The 22,423-nt window shown below is 44.5% G+C and overlaps 1 protein-coding gene across 1 annotated transcript; it reads left to right on the forward strand.

Annotated features, from left to right (window-relative positions):
* Nucleotides 1-1,141: 1,141 nt before the first annotated feature.
* On the forward strand, nucleotides 1,142-22,163 carry LOC148828715 (cationic amino acid transporter 3-like). Its single transcript, XM_088925414.1, has 12 exons — nucleotides 1,142-1,294; nucleotides 13,869-14,262; nucleotides 14,609-14,767; nucleotides 14,888-15,059; nucleotides 15,439-15,557; nucleotides 15,806-16,028; nucleotides 16,129-16,268; nucleotides 16,617-16,719; nucleotides 17,135-17,355; nucleotides 17,530-17,696; nucleotides 17,835-17,943; nucleotides 18,544-22,163. Exons 2-12 carry the CDS (start codon nucleotides 13,893-13,895, stop codon nucleotides 18,684-18,686), a joined length of 1,926 nt encoding a protein of 641 aa, XP_088781540.1. The 5' UTR covers nucleotides 1,142-1,294; nucleotides 13,869-13,892; the 3' UTR covers nucleotides 18,687-22,163.
* Nucleotides 22,164-22,423: the final 260 nt, after the last annotated feature.

Raw genomic sequence — 22,423 nt, forward strand, 5'->3', positions numbered from 1 at the left:
GTCCCTCAATATGGTGCAGAAACGCCACAGGGGGTCAGAGGCGCGCTCTTATCCTTGAGCTAAGGAATTTAGCTCCCGCCCTTAACAGACCAGGAAAAAAGACGGAATTCTTTCGGGAACTTGGCGCTGGGATTTTTCCAGAATGTATTAGAACGTCAGCTTCCTGGAATCCTTCTGATGTCGCTTCATGTTTCCGATGTAGCAAAACTCTTTTATTTCCTTGACCGCCTAGTCTAGGAAACCGCACACGAAGGGAGCTGTTCTGAACATGAGAATTAGAGCAACGGAAGTTGTACGGAGAACTCAAGGACCTTCTCGGGCTTCAGACTGTCATTCCACACTGTGCTCGCCTTCATGCATTACAAATCATATGATCACATTAATAAAACACGTGTTCGATCGAAGAAGCATACATGCGCCAAACGTACGTCACCGTTGATTATCTTCGCTCTCGTTTTAGGATTAATTGTATTGTATAATTAATAAGGGGAAAATTACGGCTATTAAAACGCCAGTCGTGTTAAAACTGCATACGTAAATACAGTACCAACCGCCAATGACTATTCTTCAATAAAATACTGAATTATAAATAAAGCCCTTAGTGGTCTTGGGTTGCATCGGTTTGCTACACAACACAAGCGCGTGCTTCAGTTTTTCTCTGGGCTGTTCACGGTTTGTAAACGATACCGCAACCACGTGGCGGAGGTATTATTAATACAGGCGATTCGAGTCAGACGTCAAGGGTCGGGTAGTTTCTTATCGGTTAAAGTATACACCCGAAAAAATAAATTAATGAGAAGACAATGATTCCAAAGGCTCTTCTTCCATCGCCGTTGCAGTTGCCAAATTCGTTGATTTGCTCTGGTGTCAGACTGGTTTTTTTTCCAATGCAAGATTTATTTAAATTCCCCCCCCCCCCCCTTCGTTAGCAGATATATATATATATTTTTACTGTCCGGCGTTAACCAGTAATTTCTGATCCGTTGTTTTTTCTCTTTAAAAAAAAAGATCCAGCCACATTCATGAATGGAACAGCTTCTGCACCCTCCCCGGCTCGGAGGCCCTCCTGACGTCACCGCGACGCCTCCTCTACGTACGTCTGTTGACAAAACAGATCCTCGAGCCCCTCCTCGTGAAACCCGATCTCGGTTTTAAACTCGGAGCGAGCCGGCCGGAGCCACTCACTAACCGCTGACAGACGCAGCAGGTCGCCGGGCTCCTCTCCGCGCCCCCCCCCCGCCTTTTTGCTGAAGAAATCCGACTTGTCCCTGGCTACTTTCAACCGTCTGGAAAGGTAACCGAACTCCTCAGGTCTGAAATCGAAAAAAAAAAAAGAAATCCCGCTGTTTCGTGACTGTTTCGTTCTTACTCGTCGTCGTCTTCCTCCCACCCAAAAAAAAAATCGAAGGGCGCCTAAAAAACGGAACATCTCCTCTCTGGCCTTTTTTTTTTAATAGAAAAAAAAAATTCTGACGCAACGTACTCCAGGTTTACAATCAGAGTTACTCATGCGAGCAAATGACCGCTCGCTGGTGTCGGCGGAGACGTTCGTTTACTACTCCCGGCAGACCATAACCGGTGAAAACTGTCGAGTTTTTTTTTGTCTCCGTATACCCCACGCGTGTGGGGACGAGGGAGCTCAGGGGAGAGTGAACTAAAACCGTGGGGGTTGTCTCCCGTGGGGGTATTTTAGGTGAGGACGGACAAGCTTTTCGCCCGTTACTAGTTTGAAAGCCGGCCGCTCTCGTGCCCCTTTCCGAGGCGCGTTTCTTCCTCCGCGGGCCGCGTGTCTGTCGGCGCCCCCGCTCGTTAACGCGGTATTGATCATGAATCGGGATCTGGAACTGCTGTGTTTTTCCTTTTGTTGGTTTGCTCTACGTCGGTTTTCGAGTGCTACCAAGCCACCTCAAGCCTTTTCGGGGCCGAGACGGCGAACGAAACCTGGAGAGGGGGTGGATGGGGGGGGGGGGCGAGTACTTTCTCCACCTACGGCTGATTCTCCGTGCCGACGAGGAAAAGAAGTCGATAGTTTCCTTTGTTTGGATGTCTCCTACCAGCTCCGCAAGCGAAGGCTGTGTGTAATTTAATTCAGTGCCACATCGTGAAAGCGAGAGAAGGGTGGCGACTGGGGGGGCAGTTTCTAAATATGCCCTGATCACGGGGCTGGATTTGTCCTGGGTGCTTTAGTAATTATACTGTAAAGCACCGGATTAAAATTAACGCGGCAGATCATTGATTTGGGCGCCAAGTTAAGGCACATGAAAGGGATTTAACATGGGCTAGCTACTTGTTTCGGTCGCAAGAAATGAGCGGGGGAAAAAAAGGGGGCACATTTTTTCACGTCGTTGCTGTCGGTTTTTCCACTCCGCGTGCCAGGGCTTATAACCTTACTAGAGCGCTTAGTGTGTGTATATATATATATTTAAAAAGTAATTAATGACATTCCTGCCCCCCACCTTAACCGTCTCCCGCTTTTTATGTTCAGATTTTCACGTAGCCGCCGAATCGGAGCTGAACTGCAAGTATCTAAAGCAAAACTAGCTGTTAATAACATGAACACTTTCGGCTTAGACACGTTCCACATCCGGCTTCTGCAAAAAAAGCTGAGAGTTACATCAGCCAGCGCTGACGGAGTTTGCCTCTGCCTTAGTGCACAGCGGGCTTTCGGTGTAAAATAACTTTGCATATTTACAGAATTTAGCCCGCGGAGTAAAGTAGATTTATCCTCGATAAGAGAATGTGCTGCACCAAGAATTTGAGAATTAAAAGGGAGAGCAGAATAGTTATGGAGCTAAACAAAAACAGTACGTTGTCTCAAAATGACATTCTGGTGGGAACTTGTTTAAGAGGAGTGCTGTGACTTTCTTTAAGGATCGCCGTGCATGAAACGTTAGGAGTTTATTAAACGTTAAAAATGAAGTGTTTAGGAACTGGAATGTCCAGTCGAATAATCGTGGTAGGGATCTTTCCCCTCCCACTGTCGGCTTCAACACAGCGTGGCAAAGAGAAACGAGTTTTCAGCTTCCTCCCCCTCTTCTCCAGTGCGTTTCAGGGTCCAGTCACGGGGAAAAAAGGACCTCGGGCTCTTCCAGTAATGGTAAAATGTGCAGGATGTTCTTCACACGTTTGAGATCGGGAGAGTGGTTTATTTTAACCCCGCGCCACAGTGCTCGTAATTAATGGCCATGTCAGGCTGATCTGCCCTTCTGCGGTCTCTTGTCTTTCTATTCCACACAGAGCCGTTTTTCATCCGAAAGGGATGAAGCAAAGTGAGGGGGCTCTGGTCTTTTTGCACGTCGCTGCTTTCTTGGCATTGCTTTAAAAGGGCTCTTCGTACAGAGCTGCCTTCTGTAGTGCAGATTTCCATTCTCCTTTTTTTAAATCGCCCTGGCTCTCGCACAGCCACGCTGGCAGCAGGAGTGCGCTAGTGGCTGGGAAGGCTGAGCCGGGCTCGGCTGCTGGGATACGCCTGGGAAGTGTAGGAAAAATGTGGATATCGGACCAGCAGAGCAAATTGTTTACCAGCAGTATGAAGGTCTGTGACTGGGATGCAATTAAAGATCTCTTGTGCTTGCCCGCAGAGAAACGGAGGGAGAGCTTTGGGAAGCTTGGCAGTGTATTACTGGGGTATAGGCACAGAATGTTCTGCTGCTTTGATTTTTGGCTTGGAGGACCTCACACATTGTTTGTAGCTTCAAATCTTTTTTTTTAACCCGCAGACACAGTGGAGCCTGAGAAGCTTTGTCTACAACTAGACATTCTCAAAAGTGTGGTGAATGAAGTTTGGCTCGCAAGCCAACTGCAGTATCAGTGTGCTAAATCAGCTGTGATCGGAGTTTTTCAAGGGATGGAGGGGTCTTGTATGGAGCTCTTTTGTCTGCTGTCCTCTGTTTGGATGTTCACAGAAGTGGAAAAAAAACATGTTATACAACTGTCCTCTCAGCATTAAAGAGCACATTTCTCGGGGTGCTCATGGTCAGAATACTGAGTGTGAGCTGTGGCTTTTCCAGGGCCAGACCTGGAAGGGAGAATGCTGATAGATCCTGCATCTGGAATAGAGAATGCAAGAAGATTCAGATTCTCTAGACTGCTGGTTCATTATTACTGTAGATGTGCAACGATGGATTACTCCTTTTACAGACTTTGCAGCTGTGTTGTTTCAGTGTGGGCTGCGCAGAGTGCAAGTCCTTAGTGTAGGAAGTCCTTACGCCCAGCATAGCTGAACTGGGCAAGTGATCAGACAGTACAGTGCTCTAGAGTCACTTGGATAGCAGGACATTGCCGAGGAAGGAAGTGTATCCTGTTGAATGAGTGTAGTGGTCTGTTATATGAATGAGTCTGAAGAATACAGTCTCTAGGGCTGGTCAATTTAGTGAAGTTAGGCTGTTTTACCTTCTTAAAGTGTCTTTTATAAAGGTAATTTCATTTTTATCGTATTGAATTTATTAGGTTTAAGTTCAGTACCATAATTTCCATAACTAGTTGCATGGAATTCGGTTAGGGGAGCTTATACAATTAAAAACATACAGTAGGGTTTTAACCTACAGTACTTTTTCTAAAGTAGGTAGAACTCCTGTTGATTAGACTCATACCAAGATGCTCTAATGATCGAGAAGAAACAAAGTCAGTTTCTCCACTCCCAGACCTGCTGGGGCTGCTGGAGGCTGCGTCTATGATGGTAGTGGTGCGCAGGGCTGGTTCATGCTGGGATGTCCAAGTGTGTCCCCTGCCTCTGTCCCCCTCAAACAGTCCCAGCAGAGCTGCATTCCACATTCAGGAAGCTTTGCCTGCATTGATCAGATATTTATACAACTCAGTATAAAGTGTCACTAACAAAACTGGTTCGTTCCTCTTACCAGGTCCTACAAAATGTAGCCGGTGAGGGAAAGGGGTTGCATATGGTGGTTTCTGAGTTTGACACCAAATTAATTTGATTACAGTCTTTGAGCGAAAGTGCATTGGAATTGGATCAGTTCACTGACTGCCAAAAGAGTGCCTCTAGTTATTATTATTGCTATGGTGTTGAGGACCCGGAAGTTACTGATAACTGCATCTGAAGAAAAGAGCTCAGGGCTGAGGACTTCAAGGCATCTAGCAAGCTGCTGGAATGCTGTGGGTAACCATAGTGACCAAACAGAAGGGTCTGAAAGCCGCCTTTCTGACTTGTACACAGGCGGCAAGGAGCACCTTTAAGAAGGACATTCTTGAGATAGAGAGGTGTGAAAGGAAAGTGGGGGGCAAACTAATCTAACAGTGAGTTCTCAATTGCAGCGTTGCAGCTGAGCTGTATTTTAATAAGTGCTTCGCTTCTAGTTTGTCAAGCAGACCTGCACTGGTGAAGCTAGCAGAAGAGTGCACAGGCTGCTTTTAAAGTGAAACGGCAAAAATCCTGCTAATGCTAGTGGGGTAATAGTCTTGTTTCAGCGTGGGACTCCCCATTCAGATCACTTCGCCCTGATCTGTCTACAGGGCTTTGTAGCAAGACCTGAATTAGCACTGCAGTGCTTGGTGTGGTCTTGATACTCTGACTTAGAGCAAGCTAAGCAAACTGTACTTCACTGCATGCCAAGTTTTTCCTTTAAAATGTTACTTTTGCTTTGAAACATCTGTTAGTCTTGGACTGTTTATTGTTACTTTGGCGCTAAGAATGGGACGGGCTGTACTGATTCTGCGTTGGCTGTTATCAAAATAATGTCCTTGCAGTAGCGCAACATTTACTGCCTTCCTGAGCATAGAGAGAGTGGGAGTAGATACAACAGTAAATCGAACAGTCCAGCCAGGTACTAATTATGGCCTCATTGTTTTGCGGGCTCTGTGTGGTTTCATGTGAGGGAGGGCGTGCGCCGTCCTGCCACGGCAGCCTCTGCATCATGAAGCAGGCCAGGAGTTGAAGGGGCCAGGTGATTATCGCATACAGGGAGGCTTTGTGGGATTTAAAGCATTCCTTCTTCGAGACGGCGAGAATCTGTGCACGTAGTGAGTGTCTGACCTGCGGACAGAGTCATTTGGGACATAATCCCCTTGTGTCCTTCGCGTGGGCCCTGTGGGGAGGGGTCAAGGTCACTTTGTGGGCGGTGAAAGTTTCTTTAATTAAAAGGATATATTTTTAGATCCCTTCTGCATGGGTTGCAGAAAGCTTTATAAATGGGCTCTGCTCTCAGGTGACGCGAGGTTGGCATTTCCAGTCAGGCTCGTTGTGGCAGGCAATTTGCCTAGATGCACAGCCACCCTATCCCAGCAGACATGCGCAGCTCTTGTTTTTTTTATGTTGGTCAAACTTCTGTAAACTTTTACTCAATCCACAGACAGCTCCTCAGCTACAGTTGTAGACCCTGATGGCCTCCGTCTCGTGTGTAAACACTGAACGTGCAACATGACGATTTGGTTATGCCACAAAACTAATATACAAACAAACAAAATTGTCAATTTACTAAACAGTGTCTGTTGTGGTGGAGCTGTCTGTGTGTTGTCTTGCTGGAGGTGCCAGCTGGGCCTTAAGCAATCCTGTCATAACAGGTCACTGCGGAAACTGAAGCTTGATGTGCTGCTTACGCATTTTTACAAACCCTCCCATCTTTTTATGCGTTGCCGGCTCTGTCTGTCTGTGGTACAGAGCAGTCTGTGCTAGCAGATGAACAAAGGCAGCTGCATGTACAGAGTTTTTGCACGTAAGCTTTTTATCCCCTCTCCCCTCAAGCGAGCCAGTTGCGAAAGTATCAGTTATCCTGGCTGTTTAAAAATTCATCCGTCTGCACTGAGATGCCAGTCAGATGATTCCACATTCTTACCTGCATGTTTCCATTCCCACACGGCCATGAAGTGGCCTGTAGTACTAAGTTGGTTAAAAGCCAGAGATCTTTCCGTTTTAGCCTCAGGAAGTCGGGCTGGTGGCTTACCTTGGTGTGTGTGGAGCTTTGAAAGTGTTTAATGCTTCTGGCTGTTAAGAGCATCTTGCACACCTGACTTGTATTGTAAGCATATAGCTGTGTTAAATTAAAACTGATTCAAAGGATGACTGAACTGTTGATATCTGCCCCATTCTTTACTTTGAGGGTAATTACAGGGATAAGAATTTTTTCTTATCCCACAGATATCACAGATATTGGGCCTTACCACTCTTGGAATCTTTTCTGTGTTTTTGTTTTATTGTACCCTTGCTCTGGCATTTCGATTGTAATTGCCACTGACACGCTCGAGAGGTGTTGTATTTTAAATGTCAGCTTCTTTCAGAGGCAAGATGACCTTCTATGGTAAACCGAGATCTAGAGAGCAAGTACTGCTTTTTGTAATGCTAGCTTAAAGACCTGTTGTTGTGGGAGCACTATGGAAAACTTGCTGACGGAACATAAGAAAAAAACGTGAGCAGGCCATTCTGTACACGTAGCTAATTGATCTGGGGATCTCAACCGGCTACTAATTGAAAGAAGACAGGATATCGGCTTCAACAACACGGCTGGGTAGCCTGTTACTCCCACGTCCTCTTGCATAAAGGAGTACCTCCTGTTGATTCAGAAAAGGCCTGCTGGTTTGTCTTCTCCAGTGCCTTTCAGGATTTGAATCTGGTCCCCTCTGAAACGATTGCAGAGCAGCACCGTGCTGAGTTGGACCTGAGTGTTTTAAGTGTTGCACCCCATCTGTATGACAGCTTATATTTCTGCATTTCTCTGCCTCATCCCCCTCCACTCAGAGTGTGGGAAGAGGACCTCTGTGTTTGTTTTTTCATCTTGAAGCGTGCTGACGTAGTTTTGGGCGTCACAGGCGGTTGCTCTTCAGGAACAGAGAGGCTCTCTTAATCAGCACAACCTTGAAAGCTGCCTTCTGATAGCAGCAGCTTGAGCACTAGGGAGGTGAGCAAACAGAAGGGCATGTGATATGAAGCACCCTACTTTAATTGCACTTCATGGCTTCTGTGAGATCTGTGCTGTTTTTTTCCCTCAGCCTTTCTGTTTCTTTGAAGTTCAATGGCCCCCTGTGTCTGCCTGCTGCCTTCTCTGAGCACTCCTGGTTCCCTTCATAACTCCACACAGCCTCCACGCAGGGTCATCTGTTTACAAAGTTGTTTTTTAGGTGCTCTGGGGCACCAGAGACACCCTGGATAGTTTAACTGGTTTCTCTTTTGTGTGTGTGCATGACCTGTGATGCCCTGCCTTGTGCCCAGTGCTTCTGGGACGAGCTTCTTGTTGCTGTGGCCCACACCAGGAATGAGCAGCTTTCCTGTGAAGGATGGGTGAACCTGTCATCCCCTGTTTTACTTTTTCACCCTCTGTGCCTGTACATCTGCTGTATGTTTTGAATACATGTTCTTGCAGCCTTGCCAATGATTGCGTGCAGATATCTTGTCAAGGAGAGCATCTGCTTCTGTTTTCGGCTTTAACCCTTCCCAGCAGTTGCTCATTGTGGACATCAGTAACCAGAGACCCTGCTTGGAAATAATTTTCACAAATCCACATTGCTAGTGGGTAAGGGAAGAATTCAGTTAATATCTGGAAGTATCTTTTTTTTTCCAAAAGGAGCCTAATAGCAGTGTTGTAGATTAGAAAAAAGTGAACTATTGGTCAAACCATTGCACCAGTGACTTCAGGTCAGCCTTTAGTTTATTACGGAAGGGTTTACTGCTGCAGAATGTTTTGTTTCTGGTCACCACCTTCCCCTGGAAGTGTCAGTTCTTGTTTTGTGTTGCTGGGACTGCACTGTATTTTGAAATATTTCTCAGAATGTGAAAAGGGATGTAGTGACGAGACTGAGTCTTCCTGTAACTCTGTACTGATGCCACAGCTTCCTTTTGAAATGCACAAAAACAGCAAGGGGTTTCTAATTGGTATGGCATATCCAGCTGCCCTCCTGTGCAGAGAAATTATCCATTTATTGCATTTCATAATGCCTGGCAATCCAGACGCAAAGCAGCAGTTGTGTGGTATGGCTTGTTGCCGTGGAAACCTGAAGGATGCTACCCCTTAACCTGTTTGTCCTTAGCACTTGAAATCTCAGGTGACTCTGGTTGATGTTGTTATGCAGGAATAACCCATCTTGGTTTCTGGGTTGCTCATTAATTCAAGTACCTCATCCAGTTACTTTGTGAAAGGATCCACTTGTTAAGGATTCCTCCTGTTAAGGAACAAACTACCGTTCTTTCTTCCACACTGTGGGGGACCTTTTGCTCTCTCGAGTGCTTCTGTCTTTCTGCACTGAGCTTCTAGACTCCCATTTTCTTCTTCTGCTTCCATTTGGCCAGGGGGGCATTGAAGGTAGGATTGGGGCAACAGCAGTCGGGATTTGTCACAAAAGGCCTTGGCATTTCATCCTGTGTGCTCAAATAACTCTTCCACAACAAAGCTCTCCTTTTCTTCCTGCTTTTGTTCCCCACAGAGCAAAGTCTGTGGCAGAGAGTTCAGTCTCCCCTCTGACCCTGTGCCAGCTGGCAGTGGTGTACAGAATGAGGACTTGTTTGCAGGACCTCAGTGTGGGCAAGTGGAGAGGATGAGAAGGAGAGTTTGGCTGGGGTGGGTGAAGTGTGCTGACCACACATATAACCTGGGCCTCTAGGTGTCCTGGATCTGTGATTAAAGGTGATGGTTACAGTTCAGGTAGAGCTGTAGTCCAGTAGGGATTTATGGATTTTCCACTTGGCATCTTCCTGCTTTAGCAGTGAAACACGTTAAACCTCCTACCCTTTTTTAAAAAACATCACATGTTGAAAAAATGTCCTACTTGAAAAAGGGGAAAGGCCGCCTTCTTGGATTCTGTACGAAATCTGAGGTATCCTGATAGGAGTCTCCACACTGGTGCTGAAATAGAGCTCTCTTCACTGTTTATAGTTACAGGTCCAAGTCAGGGAGTGTGATCTGAATGATTTTGAAAACCTAAATTTTCATATCAATCCCTAAACAGGGTACATAGATAAAAGCAGAGAACTGTGTATGGATTTGTAGTTTGATTTTGAAACAGTGTTTGGGCGTTGACCACTATAATACTGTGGTTAATCCAACAATAATTGGGTGTGTCTTCATTAAATTGTGACGGAGCTCTGAAATGCAAAGCAATTGCAAAATATTGTAAACTAGTTTTCTGCGTGTTTTACCGGTTATACCACACTCTACCCGTCTGTTGTGATCTTATGTCTGCGTGGGTAGACCTACACGGCAGAATCCACCCCTGCACAAACTCATTTTAGCCCTGGAGGGGGAACTGGGTCTCTTTAGAGCAAGAGGATTGCATTTATGCTTATGTTGCAACAGCTGCCAAGAGTTTCAGTGTAGCAGAAAGTTGTGTTGCTGTTTCCTCATTCTGTTGTGAGGAAACAAACTGTTTTGCCTGTGGTTGCTTATTTCGGATGAACTGTACATCACATTAATATTAATTATAATTGCTTACACTTATATAGCGCTTTTCTGGACACTCCACTCAAAGCGCTTTACAGGTAATGGAGACTCCCCTCCACCACCACCAATGTGCAGCATCCACCTGGATGATGCGACGGCAGCCATAGTGCGCCAGAACACTCACCACACATCAGCTCTCAGTGGGGAGGAGACCACAGTAATGGAGCCAATTCATAGATGGGGATTATTAGGAGGCCATGATTGGTAAGGGCCAATGGGAAATTTGGCCAGGGCGCCTACACTTTTTGAGAAACGCCCTGGGATTTTTAATGACCATAGAGAGTCAGGACCTCGGTTTTTACGTCTCATCCGTAGGACGGCACCTGTTTACAGGATAGTGTCCCTGTCACTATACTGGGGCATTAGGACCCACGTGGACCCAGTGAGTGCCCCCTGCTGGCCCCACTAACACCTCTTCCAGCAGCAGCCTTAGTTTTCCCCAGGAGGTCTCCCATCCAGGTACTGACCAGGCTCACACCTGCTGAGCTTCAGTGGGTTGCCAGTTGTGAGTTGCAGGGTGATATGGCTGCTGGCATTTGACTATGTCAGGGCTTGCATTCACCATCACAAAGCCACTCCGAGTTCTGTTCTCTTTATGTACTTGGCACAATAACAGGCCTCTCTGACTCTCTGGTGTTTGGTTTTGTCTAAGTTGTATAATTGCTTTGTTGCACATAAGGAAGTACAGTGAGCACTGGTGGGAATCAGAAGTATTGTCTTACTTAGGAATGTGTTGCCTCACTCAATCCTTCCAGGAAGAATTTCTGGGGGGAAAAAATGCATCATGCCGTTGTGATCTTGTACCGATCAGGAAGAGTGATATCCCTTGCATGGCAGGTGGTTCCTGGTTAGAGAGAGCCGAGGTGTTTGACCCTTCTCCATTCTTTAAATCCAGATGAACAGCAGTTAGGCAGCAGGCCTGAGTGCTGCTTTTGAGATTCAGGTTTGATAAATGTCATACAAGCCTTGTAGTTTAATGCATGGAGTCAGACTAATTTTTCTGCTTGAATTAAACATGTTTTAAACCATTTACTACTTGGTTCTCTTGGTGGTTGGTAAACATGTCTTGATTGAAATGTAAGATTTTATACTGCATATTTAAAAACACTTCAGCAACCATATAATGGTGAATTGCATCCACCTGTCTTTTGAGACATCTGGGTTGGATATCTCCTCCTGTGCCAAAAAATGTCGCTTCAGGTTCAGTCACTCCTCCCCTTGTGTTTACAACTGTTTTCATGTAAGAGGAAGTGCCTATATAACTGTAAGGCTTATAAAGGATGTGAGCAGAGGAAGAATATATTGCCAGAGAGAAAGACCTATTTAGCAAGCTGCTGTAAAACTTGCCACACCTGTAGCGACTGGGAACACAACTTGAAATCTGGTAATATCTGTTTTTTCAGCTTTGTTTTAGTGCATGCTCCTTTGGAAAGGTAGTTTGGCTGTTGGTTTTTTTATACTACTCCACTAAAACAAATGCTTGGGGATCTTACCAGTAACTGATGATTTTGTCTCTTTCTTTTCCACTGTCACTGATTTAGCTCTCGACAATATTTTGGTTCTCCCATCCCTCATGAAATATTTCAAAATGACTTGTCAACAAATACAATACTGAGACGTTATTTTGTAGAGTATACATTATTCTGGCTTTTCAGCATTTCATGATTTGCTTTCTTGTATTTCAAATGTCTTTGCCTTAAATAAGAAGTATCTGTCAGCTCAATTTTCAGCATTTAAACAGAACTATTAAGATAAGGCAAAGTTTACATCCTTTTTCAGAGACCTTCAAAGGCAGGGACTGTGTAAAGCAACTTACACTTTCTTCTCCTTGACGGAGATGCACAGGTTTTAGACGGCGCAGAGCCACTCACTTTACCATGTGAAGCAGAGGTGGAATCACGTTTGTCTCAAGATTCACATCGCACAATAGTGTTACTAGAGATGAAATACCAGTAGCTTCAAACCTTGCATCGTTTATTTTTATATAGACCAGAGGTTCCCAGAACAGGTCCTGGAGGAAAACAACTGTCTTGTGGTTTTTGTTCCAGCTGAGTTGTCAGTTACAGTCTAGTTGATTTCAGTTTTTTTATCTGGGGCAAAATTTGTAAATTTGCTTTCAGCTCTCAAAAGGGTCAGACTGGATTTATAATTGGTGTCATGCCTGTACCAGTTTCTGAGTTTCAGAACTGCTCTTATGCAGATGTGTTACCTGAAGTATAACCAGAAGAAAAAAAAGCACTTCTTTTTGTCATGTCTGATACTGCCATTCCCCCTGTGTCTGTTCATCATTGGTTGAACAACTACTAAGAGCCATTTAGTGAGAGATACCAATAAGCAAGTTGAGGAGAGTCTCTAAATTTCTGTGTGCAGAAACAGTACTCTTTAAATAGGGTATTTGTGACCCACAGGTATGACTGAAGGTGTGTAGCTCAAATGAAATGAGCACCTGTATTAAGGGCTCCTTTATATACAAGTGTATTATATATAGGAATTTGTGTTAAGTTAGTTTTAAGGTAATAGAACAACAGCAGATAGGTGAGGGGGTCACTGTTGACTGTAGTATGCACTATTTGTATAATGTAAAGCAAATTCTTGTTTGTTTAGGAATGGAACTAGACAACTAGGTTATCGTGGCAAGCACTTATTCTTTATATCAGACATGCAGGTCAGAACGGAAGATCTATCGTACCCTTGGGGTAATTGGCATGCTGGCAGGGGGCTTCTCTCAGGTTGTTCTACTGAATGTCCTGCTGTGTCTGGGTCTTTCGGGTAATGTTGTAAATGAGAACGTTCTCTGTTGGCTTACCTGGTGAAGTAAAGGAATAAAAAAATACATTAAATGAGTTGTATAATGACAGTTCCTGTAATTGATAGTGAAATAATGAGAAAAGTAGTCACATCTGTTTATCAAGCTCCTTTCTACAAGGAGTTAATAGCTAATTGACTTGGGAGTGTTCGTACTTTAAATTCCAAGTTGCATATTTGTCTGGCTGTTACACCTAGTCATCAGGTTAACATGAAGCAATTTTTTTTCTTCAGGGTTTTGCTATTTTCCTCTCTAACGAGATGTTCTTCCGCTTCGGGAGTTATTACATTTAGAATATTCCAGGTTTTGTAAAAAACGTTTCATAAGACCTGGACTAGAACATTCTTCAGACTGGATTTATGCCAACTCTCCAGGAACTTCCCCAACTTTAAAACGTTACATAACATAGTTCTGGTAAATTACACCAGGCACAAGAAAGAGTTACTGCACCTAGAAACTTAAAGGAAGTACAAGTACAAGTACAACTGTTAGTGCTAGTGCTGAATTATTTACAGGTAGGGCCTTCGGGTAATCAGATGAAACCAAACATTTGGATTACAGATGTAAAGTGCTTCACAGTGTTGGGTGGAGATTTTGGGTTTGTTTTGGTTGAATTAAATGATCCTGACTTCTGAAAGTCAGCCCCCCTTAAGCCAGACTGTTTCCTTCTCCCCCGCCCTCAGGTGTGTGTTCACAAGGCTGCAACCATGACCGGTAAGAACCTCGCAAGCTACGGGAAGATGCTGCTTCGCCGCCGGCTGCTCGACTGCTCTGAGGAGGAGACGCGCTTCGCCCGCTGCCTGTCCACGCTGGACCTCATCGCTCTGGGCGTGGGCAGCACTCTGGGCGCCGGCGTGTACGTGCTGGCGGGGGAAGTAGCCAGGGAGAAGGCGGGGCCTGCTATCGTTCTTTGCTTCCTGATCGCCGCCCTCTCCTCCGTCTTGGCTGGGCTCTGTTACGCAGAGTTTGGGGCCCGGGTACCCAAAACCGGGTCTGCCTACCTCTACAGCTACGTCACGGTGGGAGAGATCTGGGCCTTCATTACGGGATGGAACTTAATCCTATCCTATGTCATAGGTACGTATACTCTTGTCACACGTGAATAACTGTTTGAATACCTAACAAAGCATAATTTCATTTAAACCTGAGTCACTTCCCTTTGATCATTTGGGGCATAGTTGTGAACTCTATATGTTGGTTTGAGAAGGATGTTTTCTATGAATACTGCAATTGTAATACAGACTGGGTTCAAGGAATGCAAGCAAAGCAGAATTAGGGCACTGTTAACTGAAATGGCCAAGAGGTCTGCTGGCTAGTCCAGAGAAGACCAGAAAGGCGTCATATCCTGTAAAGGGCTCTTATTTGAGAGGGTTGTAAGTAATGTGCATATCTCTCTGACCAGTCCCTACTCCTCTTTCTTCAGGTACAGCAAGTGTGGCTCGAGCCTGGAGCTCCACATTTGACAACCTGGTGGAGCAGAAGATCTCCAGCTTCTTCAAGGCTTCGATGTCCATCAAAGTGGAGGGGGTGCTTGCCGAATACCCAGACATCTTCGCCCTGGTTCTTGTTCTGTTGCTCACAGGTGCGCGCGCCCACTCTGGCGTTCCCACACGCCCACACCAGGGGTGCTTTCATGTTGGTTCATGCTTCACCAACTGTGAAGCGCTGTCGGCTTACCCCTTCTCCCTCTCCTTCACGGCAGGCCTGCTGGCGTTTGGCGTGAGTGAGTCTGCGCTGGTTAACAAGATCTTTACTGGCGTCAACCTGGTGGTGCTGGGCTTTGTCATCATCTCGGGATTTGTGAAGGGAAACGTCCACAACTGGAACCTGACTGTGGAGGACTTTCTGAACAGCACCAACATAAACACCACAGAGTAAGGAGTCCTTGTGGTATTTATGGGATGGGTTAAGGGCTCTTTTTTGGCCTTAAATGACTAAGGGACTATCTGAGTCTGTGTCTGGCTGTTTCAGCCTTGTGCAGAATATCTGGATCTTGAGCATTAAAGTTTTCTAATACTCTGTGTTGTACTGTTCTGTCTGACACATGGAAACTAACCCATAGCTCAGTTAGAGCAGAACTGAATGGATCTGTGGAAAGCAGGCCCTAGGCCTCCCTGTCTGCTTGTCTCTGGTCAGAGCTGGAGTGGAGACTGGGAGGATGCATGTCATTTACCAACAGGGAGAGAGAACCAATGCTACTGTTCCATGGCAGAATTATAGACTAGGGGTAATGTTATTTATGTATTTTTGCAGGGCAATAGAAAACAGTTTTGGCTCCGGGGGTTTTGCTCCATTTGGGTTCACCGGGATCCTGTCGGGCGCAGCCACCTGCTTCTACGCCTTTGTGGGATTCGACTGCATCGCCACAACAAGTACGGAGAGCACTGCACACTCCCGACAGCAGACTTTCACACCGCTACAGTACTTGAAACCCTCAGTGGTTACGACTTGGAAAAAGTGCTTGGTTAGACAAGCTATGTTAACAGTTGAGCAAATTGTATCACCCAAAGTGAGGAAGAATAAAATCTAGAAGCTTATATGGTCCTGAAGGACCCAAGGGCTGATGAACATTGGTGCCTTGTTTTGAGCTGTACATCTGAACATCTCTTCTCTTCCCCAGGTGAAGAAGCCAAGAACCCCCAGCGCTCCATCCCGATTGGAATTGTGGCCTCCTTGCTCATCTGCTTCTTTGCCTACTTCGGTGTGTCTGCCGCTCTCACGCTGATGATGCCTTATTTCAAGCTCAATACCCAGAGCCCCCTGCCGGAGGCCTTCAGTTACGTGGGCTGGGGTCCGGCTCGCTACATCGTGGCTGTGGGCTCGCTTTGTGCCCTCTCCACCAGGTCAGTTGCTGCAGAATTGGTGTCTTCTGAGCTGAGCTCTGTTTCTTTGTTTCTGCCGTGAAGAGCTGATGGTCAATATCTGTTTATCTCCTTCCCTCAGTCTGCTTGGCTCCATGTTCCCCATGCCGCGGGTGATTTATGCCATGGCTGAGGATGGTCTGCTCTTCCGTGTGCTGTCCCGCATGAGCAAGAGGACCAAGACCCCCTTGCTGGCTACCATTGTATCTGGAATAGTGGCAGGTATGGCCTCAGCCCTCAACCCCTAGCTGTTGGTTCTATCATGCTTTTCTTTTTTAATAAGGATCTTATTTATATGTGTCCACGTTTCATTTTGTGTTTCTTATTTCTAATCCAGCTCTACAAATTTCACTTAAAAAACACGCTGTGCAAGATGACATTCTCTTTCTGAATGTATCCTCAAATGTTTCTCTTACTCTGCCTGAGGTGTTTTCAGTCCTCTCTCAAGATGGATTTTTTAAAAAAAGAAAGCTGCCTGTTGACAGAGCAAGCAGAATCTCCCATCCTTTTGTCTGTCTGTAAGTCTGGCTCTTTTCCTGCCCGTGTTACAATGCTGATCCCTCCCCACAGCGCTCATGGCGTTCCTCTTCGAGCTGGCTGCCCTGGTGGATCTGATGTCGATTGGGACTCTGTTGGCCTACTCACTGGTGGCTGTCTGTGTGCTCATCCTCAGGTCAGTGCCTTGCCCCCACAGGTCTTGTGTGTCAGCGCCGCATACCAAAAGACTGGTGTCTGTTCAGAGTTTCAGTTGAGGCTTACTCAGTGAGTAGTCCCATTTGTATACTGTACAGATCAGGTCTGCAGTTTCTCATAGGAAGGTAAACAAGGATGCAGTTAAGCTAATGCTTTTCTTTTGTCAGTGACTTAATCTTAAGATCTCCTCCTCCAGACATTGCTTTATAGATCCCAGTGTTTGGTTTAGGGACTTGAATATGAGAAAGATGGGGTGTTTTGAAATGTACACACTCCATGCTAATCCACAGAAAAAGTAAACAAGGGCACATCTTGTACCTTGACCTCTAGGCAGCACAAACTCGGAGATGGTTAGAATAATTGCATGCCATGCCTCTCTTCTGCCTTCTGTGCAGGTACCAGCCGGGCACCCTGAGCACGCCAAGATACAGTGAGAAGATGGTGGATATGTCCGGGGAGAAGACAGCCATGACTGAAGTGGACAGCGCTGACGAATTTGCCACCGAGACGGTGCCACTGAAGGAGAAGTTCACCATGAGGCTGCTGTTGGTGCCCAACTGTGACTTGCCAACCAAGACCTCGGGCACCATCGTCTATGTCACCACTGCCATCATCTGTAAGCTGCCCTCCAGCTCACTCCTGCACTGCATGCATGTGGCGATTCTGCCCGTATCTCACTTTTAGACTTCTGCAGTTTCTCACTACACGGATTCATGATGTGTTATGGCTTCTTCTGTCTCTGTAGATCAGTCTTGGAATTAAGCCTCTCTCTGTCTGCCTCTCTCTGCAGGTACATTGTTCACAGTGCTCTGCTGTATTCTGTCAGTGAAGGGGTCAGCTGTGATGGCCATGGAGCCACTGTGGGTAGCACTGTGCGTGGTCTTGTTTCTCCTATCTGTTGTCTGCACAGTCATCATCTGGAGACAGCCAGAGAGCAAGGAGTCGCTCACGTTCAAGGTAAAGGGGAAGGGGAGATCTATTCTGTCTTTGCTCTCTGCAAATGTACAACATTACACTGCAAATACAGTATTCTGTAATGTATTATTGTAATGTAATTTGAATGCTGAAGCACTCTCACACCGACTCTGTTCACAGGTACCTTTCCTGCCCCTGCTCCCGCTACTCAGCATTTTTGTAAATGTCTACCTCATGATGCAACTGGATATGGGTACCTGGGTGCGTTTTGCTGTCTGGATGGCTATAGGTGAGTTTATTTGGGTTTTTTTCCCTGTTCTTGGAATTAAATTCGCAAATAAAAACTAGACTGCGATGCCGATTATATGTAAAATATCCCAATATCTGTTTGTTCAATAAGCTACATACCAAACCAATGATCTGGAGCAGGTGTGGTCTAGAGCTCAGTGCTTTTCAAACCGCTATACAGCTTGTCTTTATAAACTGTTGGAAAGGAGGTCAGGTTCCTCTGAGCCTAGTCACTTGCTGTGTGATTGAGTTATCAGATTAGTGGTTTCAGTGCTGCAGAGCTCCCTGTTGGCCTGGCAGTGGTGATGGCACTAATAGATTCTGTTGTTTAAGGCAGTAAATGAGTCCTCTGGGGCTGCCCCACAATGCATACAGTGTTATTAACTGAATCACTTAGTGTGGTCTTGTTAGTGAAAGATGTCAACACTTGATCCTTTAAGATGTAATTAGCCAGGCACCCTGAAGCACTGGCAGACAATTTAATTAACTGATGGATGGTGAAACGTACATTATCCTCATCTTTTTCTGTTCTCATTTTAGTAGTGGTGATTGTATGTTTATTTTTTTGCACTCGAATCCTCAACCTCTCTGTCTCCTGCAGGGTTTGTTATTTATTTTGCCTACGGTATCTGGAACAGCACAGAAGCCCAGAAAATTTCCACCAAGAAATACGAGTCTGCTCTCCGAGCGAAAACCCCCATCTACCAGGGTGAGGACTCTGAGCTGGAGGGGTCAGTTGCCTGAAAGGGGAGGGGAAGGAGTCCCCTGTATCCCATTGAACCAGACAGTCACAACATCCATTAGCTTGAATAAGACTGCTAGTACAACCCCAAATCCCCTACTGTTTGTCTTCTGTAATATTTATTTGCACGGTGTATTTGGTGTATATATTGAGTTATTTATTTGTGTGTGAATTGCTAGGAGGTTTTAAGACCTGGGTGGGCTGTTTCACAAACAGTAGCTTGTGTTGCATAACTCATTAATTTAAAAATACACACATGTGTGTGTACACAAAGCCACTGCAGTATTGGCAGTTTTGCACAAAGCTGATGTTTTGGGAAATAGAAAGGTAGGGCCGCCTCTGTGCAGGTCGGCAGATTTGAAGGAACTGGCAAAAGCAATTGTTGTGGCTTTGTGGACATTCAGTATGCTAGCTGGAGCTGAATGGTGGAGGTGCCTGGCTTTACTACAAAAATAAATGGAATATTAGCAGTCTCTGAAAGCTGTAAGCACTGCTGTATCTCTTAGTTTGTCATAAGCCAACATCTCCTTTTTTAAGGTCCTCTTTAAACCACCCGGTTTTGGTTTGGCAGCCTTATAAGCCCCCGAGCAATGGAAAAGAGGCTTTCAGCTCCATGACCTAGCTGCATGTATAGCATCAGTGTGCATCTCATCTGTGTGTGAATCTAGTCTGCATTTTATTATCTCCACAAGGGTATTTAGAGTAGGGGAAAAGATTGTGCCGAAACCCTGCTTTGGTTCTGTGTCAGTGCAATGTGGAGACAATGCACTTCAGAAAAAAGCAGCTGTAATCTGAGCTGAAACCTAGGAGCAACAGTGTCTCCTAAAGGACAGGGATCATTGCAAAACAGACCTGTCTGACCGTCTAGTCTGTCTCCTGGTCATTCCCTCACATATACAGACTTTTACAGTGTGACAACCCAGAATTCCTGATCAAAACGTCCAAAAGTCTCAAGGTTTTTCCATCTCTCTGGTAACGTTTATGGCTTGACAATCCATGTTTGGGAGTGTTTCAATATTTGGATAGGTATCCAAAAAAGATTAACTATTTTTCCTTATGTATGTAAATATATATACATGTATATTTTTAAGATACATATGTACTTATGTATATGTTTACATGAGGGGAAATCTGACCAAACAGGCCTGTGCTGTTATTTGGCAGTATTAAAGTGTCTCTCTAATGTTGGCACAACTGGAGCAGGAGTCAAAGCACAGGTGCAGTCTGAGAACTGCAGATAAGAGGTTAGGTTTTTACTTACAAGATAAAAAGAATTTAGATATTCCAGTTCTGAATAACACCCAGTGCACTTAATATGAATGGATGGATCACTTAAAATGAATGTATATGACAAGTGAAACTAATTTCATCTGTTTCTTGTGGGAAGTTGGCAGGATCCGAGTGGGAGGATTAATGTGCTTACATATAGTGAACATTGTTCAAGTTGTAAATATGTTTATTGAACTATTGAAGTTTAGTGAGGTTGTCTTCATTGTATATAGCTTCAGATGCAAATCTTATTTGTATAATCTCTCTTTAAATTAACTTGATAATTTTATGTGTGTATAGTATGGCAAAATGTACATTAAACTTGATTAGCTGAAAACGGGCCTCTTACCTTGGCACGGCGAGTAATCACGTGTTCCTCAGATTGGCCTGTTGCATCAGATGTGGTGGCAAGAGATGGTTGTATTTTTATTACAGCAAGGTCATTTCTTGATCTCCACCAAGGCAAACCCCAACTGGTCCTGAGAGCCATCTCCGTGGGGGAGGCTCTGAGCTTTGTCAATCATCATTCCTGATTGACAGTTGTAATTGATGGGCACTTGTGTATAGTCTATTCACGAATAGCACTCTAGTTTCCATTGAAACCACTGAATCTCACCCCAGCCTGTGTATAATATTGTATATGTGTTTTGGCCTGTGGGTCCAGTTATTTTCTGAACTTTTCAGAAAATGTGAGGTGAAGGCCTAATGTTCTTGACCTCTGGGAAAAGGTCACGATTTCCATTTCTGCATTTTGTGATGTACAAAATATGGTATGGTCCCTTCTCTGAACAGGGAAGGTGTCAATGTGTGTAGTGTCGAGAGACCTATGGGTTATAGTGCATTGCTCCCATCACACTGACTGTGAAAGAGGAACTATTTAAAGTGATTAAGGCAGCCCTGCTTTGGAACAACAAAGTATTCCACGCTTCCCTCAAGAATTCTGGGGGCTTTTAACAAAAAATATATGAACAGCAGCTGTCCTTCTGAAACCTAAATCATGATGTTGTCTCTAAACGGGAAGACATTGTTCAGTGGCTTTTAGTAGCTTTATCCTCTGTTCCCCTTTTCTACTTTCTGCTGTTAGTGTTCTTACATATCAGCTCTTTAATTGTTAGGTATGATAAAGGTGATGAATAACTCGAATGTGACTTCTATTTTTGTAATTCCAGTATTTTGAGACCAAATGGTTTTAGTTGATAAAAAGGCCTGTAATAACTGGGCTCAGCAAAGGGTATTTATATGTTGAAATGTAAACTCCCAAGTACAGCTGAAGTACATCCCCATTGTATTTCTGTCCCGTTCAAGTTTTCTGTTCTGTCTCTCTTGTGGGTTCTGACTTTTGCACTAAGCAATGTGCTTGTTTGTGTGGGGAACTGAACCTTTCTTTTCCTAATCTATTTTTGTAAATAGTATATTTTTGTATAAAATGTATGTTTCTGTCATTAAAATCCCTGTGTTCATTGAATTTAATGCACCTGTTGGAGGTCTGGTTGGCATTTTAAAAAAGATTAATGAAATTGGTAGAGGCTAATTCGTCATTGAAAAGAAAAAAAAATGCTTTTCTGCATTGAAGTGAGCCATTAGACATTGAACTCTGCATTGAGTTAACCTGAGCTGAGAAGCAAAAGAAGGCTTAGCCAGATCCATACTGGTATGGGTGACCTCCATAGAAAACCAGACCAGTTGGTTGTGCTTTTCCCTCTGGACCAGAATTTTCAAACCAATGCCCCTGTATAGTGACAGGAGACTTAATGCCACAGCAGATGTCATTTGGATGAAACATTAAACTGAGGTCACTGATTTCTTAGTTGTCCTGTGGCACTGCTTGTAAGAGAGTGTTAATCCTGGTATCCTGGCCTGCACAGTCTGGCCTTTCCCTCTGAATTAAGCTGAAGTAGTTCTCTTTCTTCAACTGATCTAAGGAAGCTGCTGTATATAAAGTATATGTATTTAAAAGTGATGTACTTGCAACAACACAAGATCCACTGAAGGAATTCAGGGTAGTGTTCTGTACTGTTCTTCCTTTCCTTGAAGATTTATGAAACTCGTCAGACTGAGTTTGGCAGCTGGTGATGTAAATGAAGCCTTCTGTATTTGCCCCATATTGTTACTAATTTTTATTTTGCATTAATACCTGTATATATTTCTGTATTGTTTTGTAGGAGTGTTTAATTTTTTTTCTAAATAAACTTGCTCGGTTTTAAATTAAAGATGAAATGATTTTTTTTTTCCTCCTCTGTAACCTCCATGGTAGGAGCAACTTTTCAGATTAGTTTGGGACGATGTCGTTTTTCAAAAAATTTTAAACTTGCAGGAGATGGTAACAGTCTTATCGATTCATAATCTGTTTTTAGATTAAAGATTAAACTTTTTTGATTAAAAAGTGTCCTTTAATGCTTTAACGGAACATGTACATTAGAATACCATAGAAAATAGTGCTTGAATGAATATCTTCCAGTTAAGTGAAAGT

Source organism: Atractosteus spatula, chromosome 9 (assembly GCF_055471065.1).
Source record: "Atractosteus spatula isolate fAtrSpa1 chromosome 9, fAtrSpa1.hap1, whole genome shotgun sequence".
NCBI classification, from domain to species: domain Eukaryota; kingdom Metazoa; phylum Chordata; class Actinopteri; order Semionotiformes; family Lepisosteidae; genus Atractosteus; species Atractosteus spatula.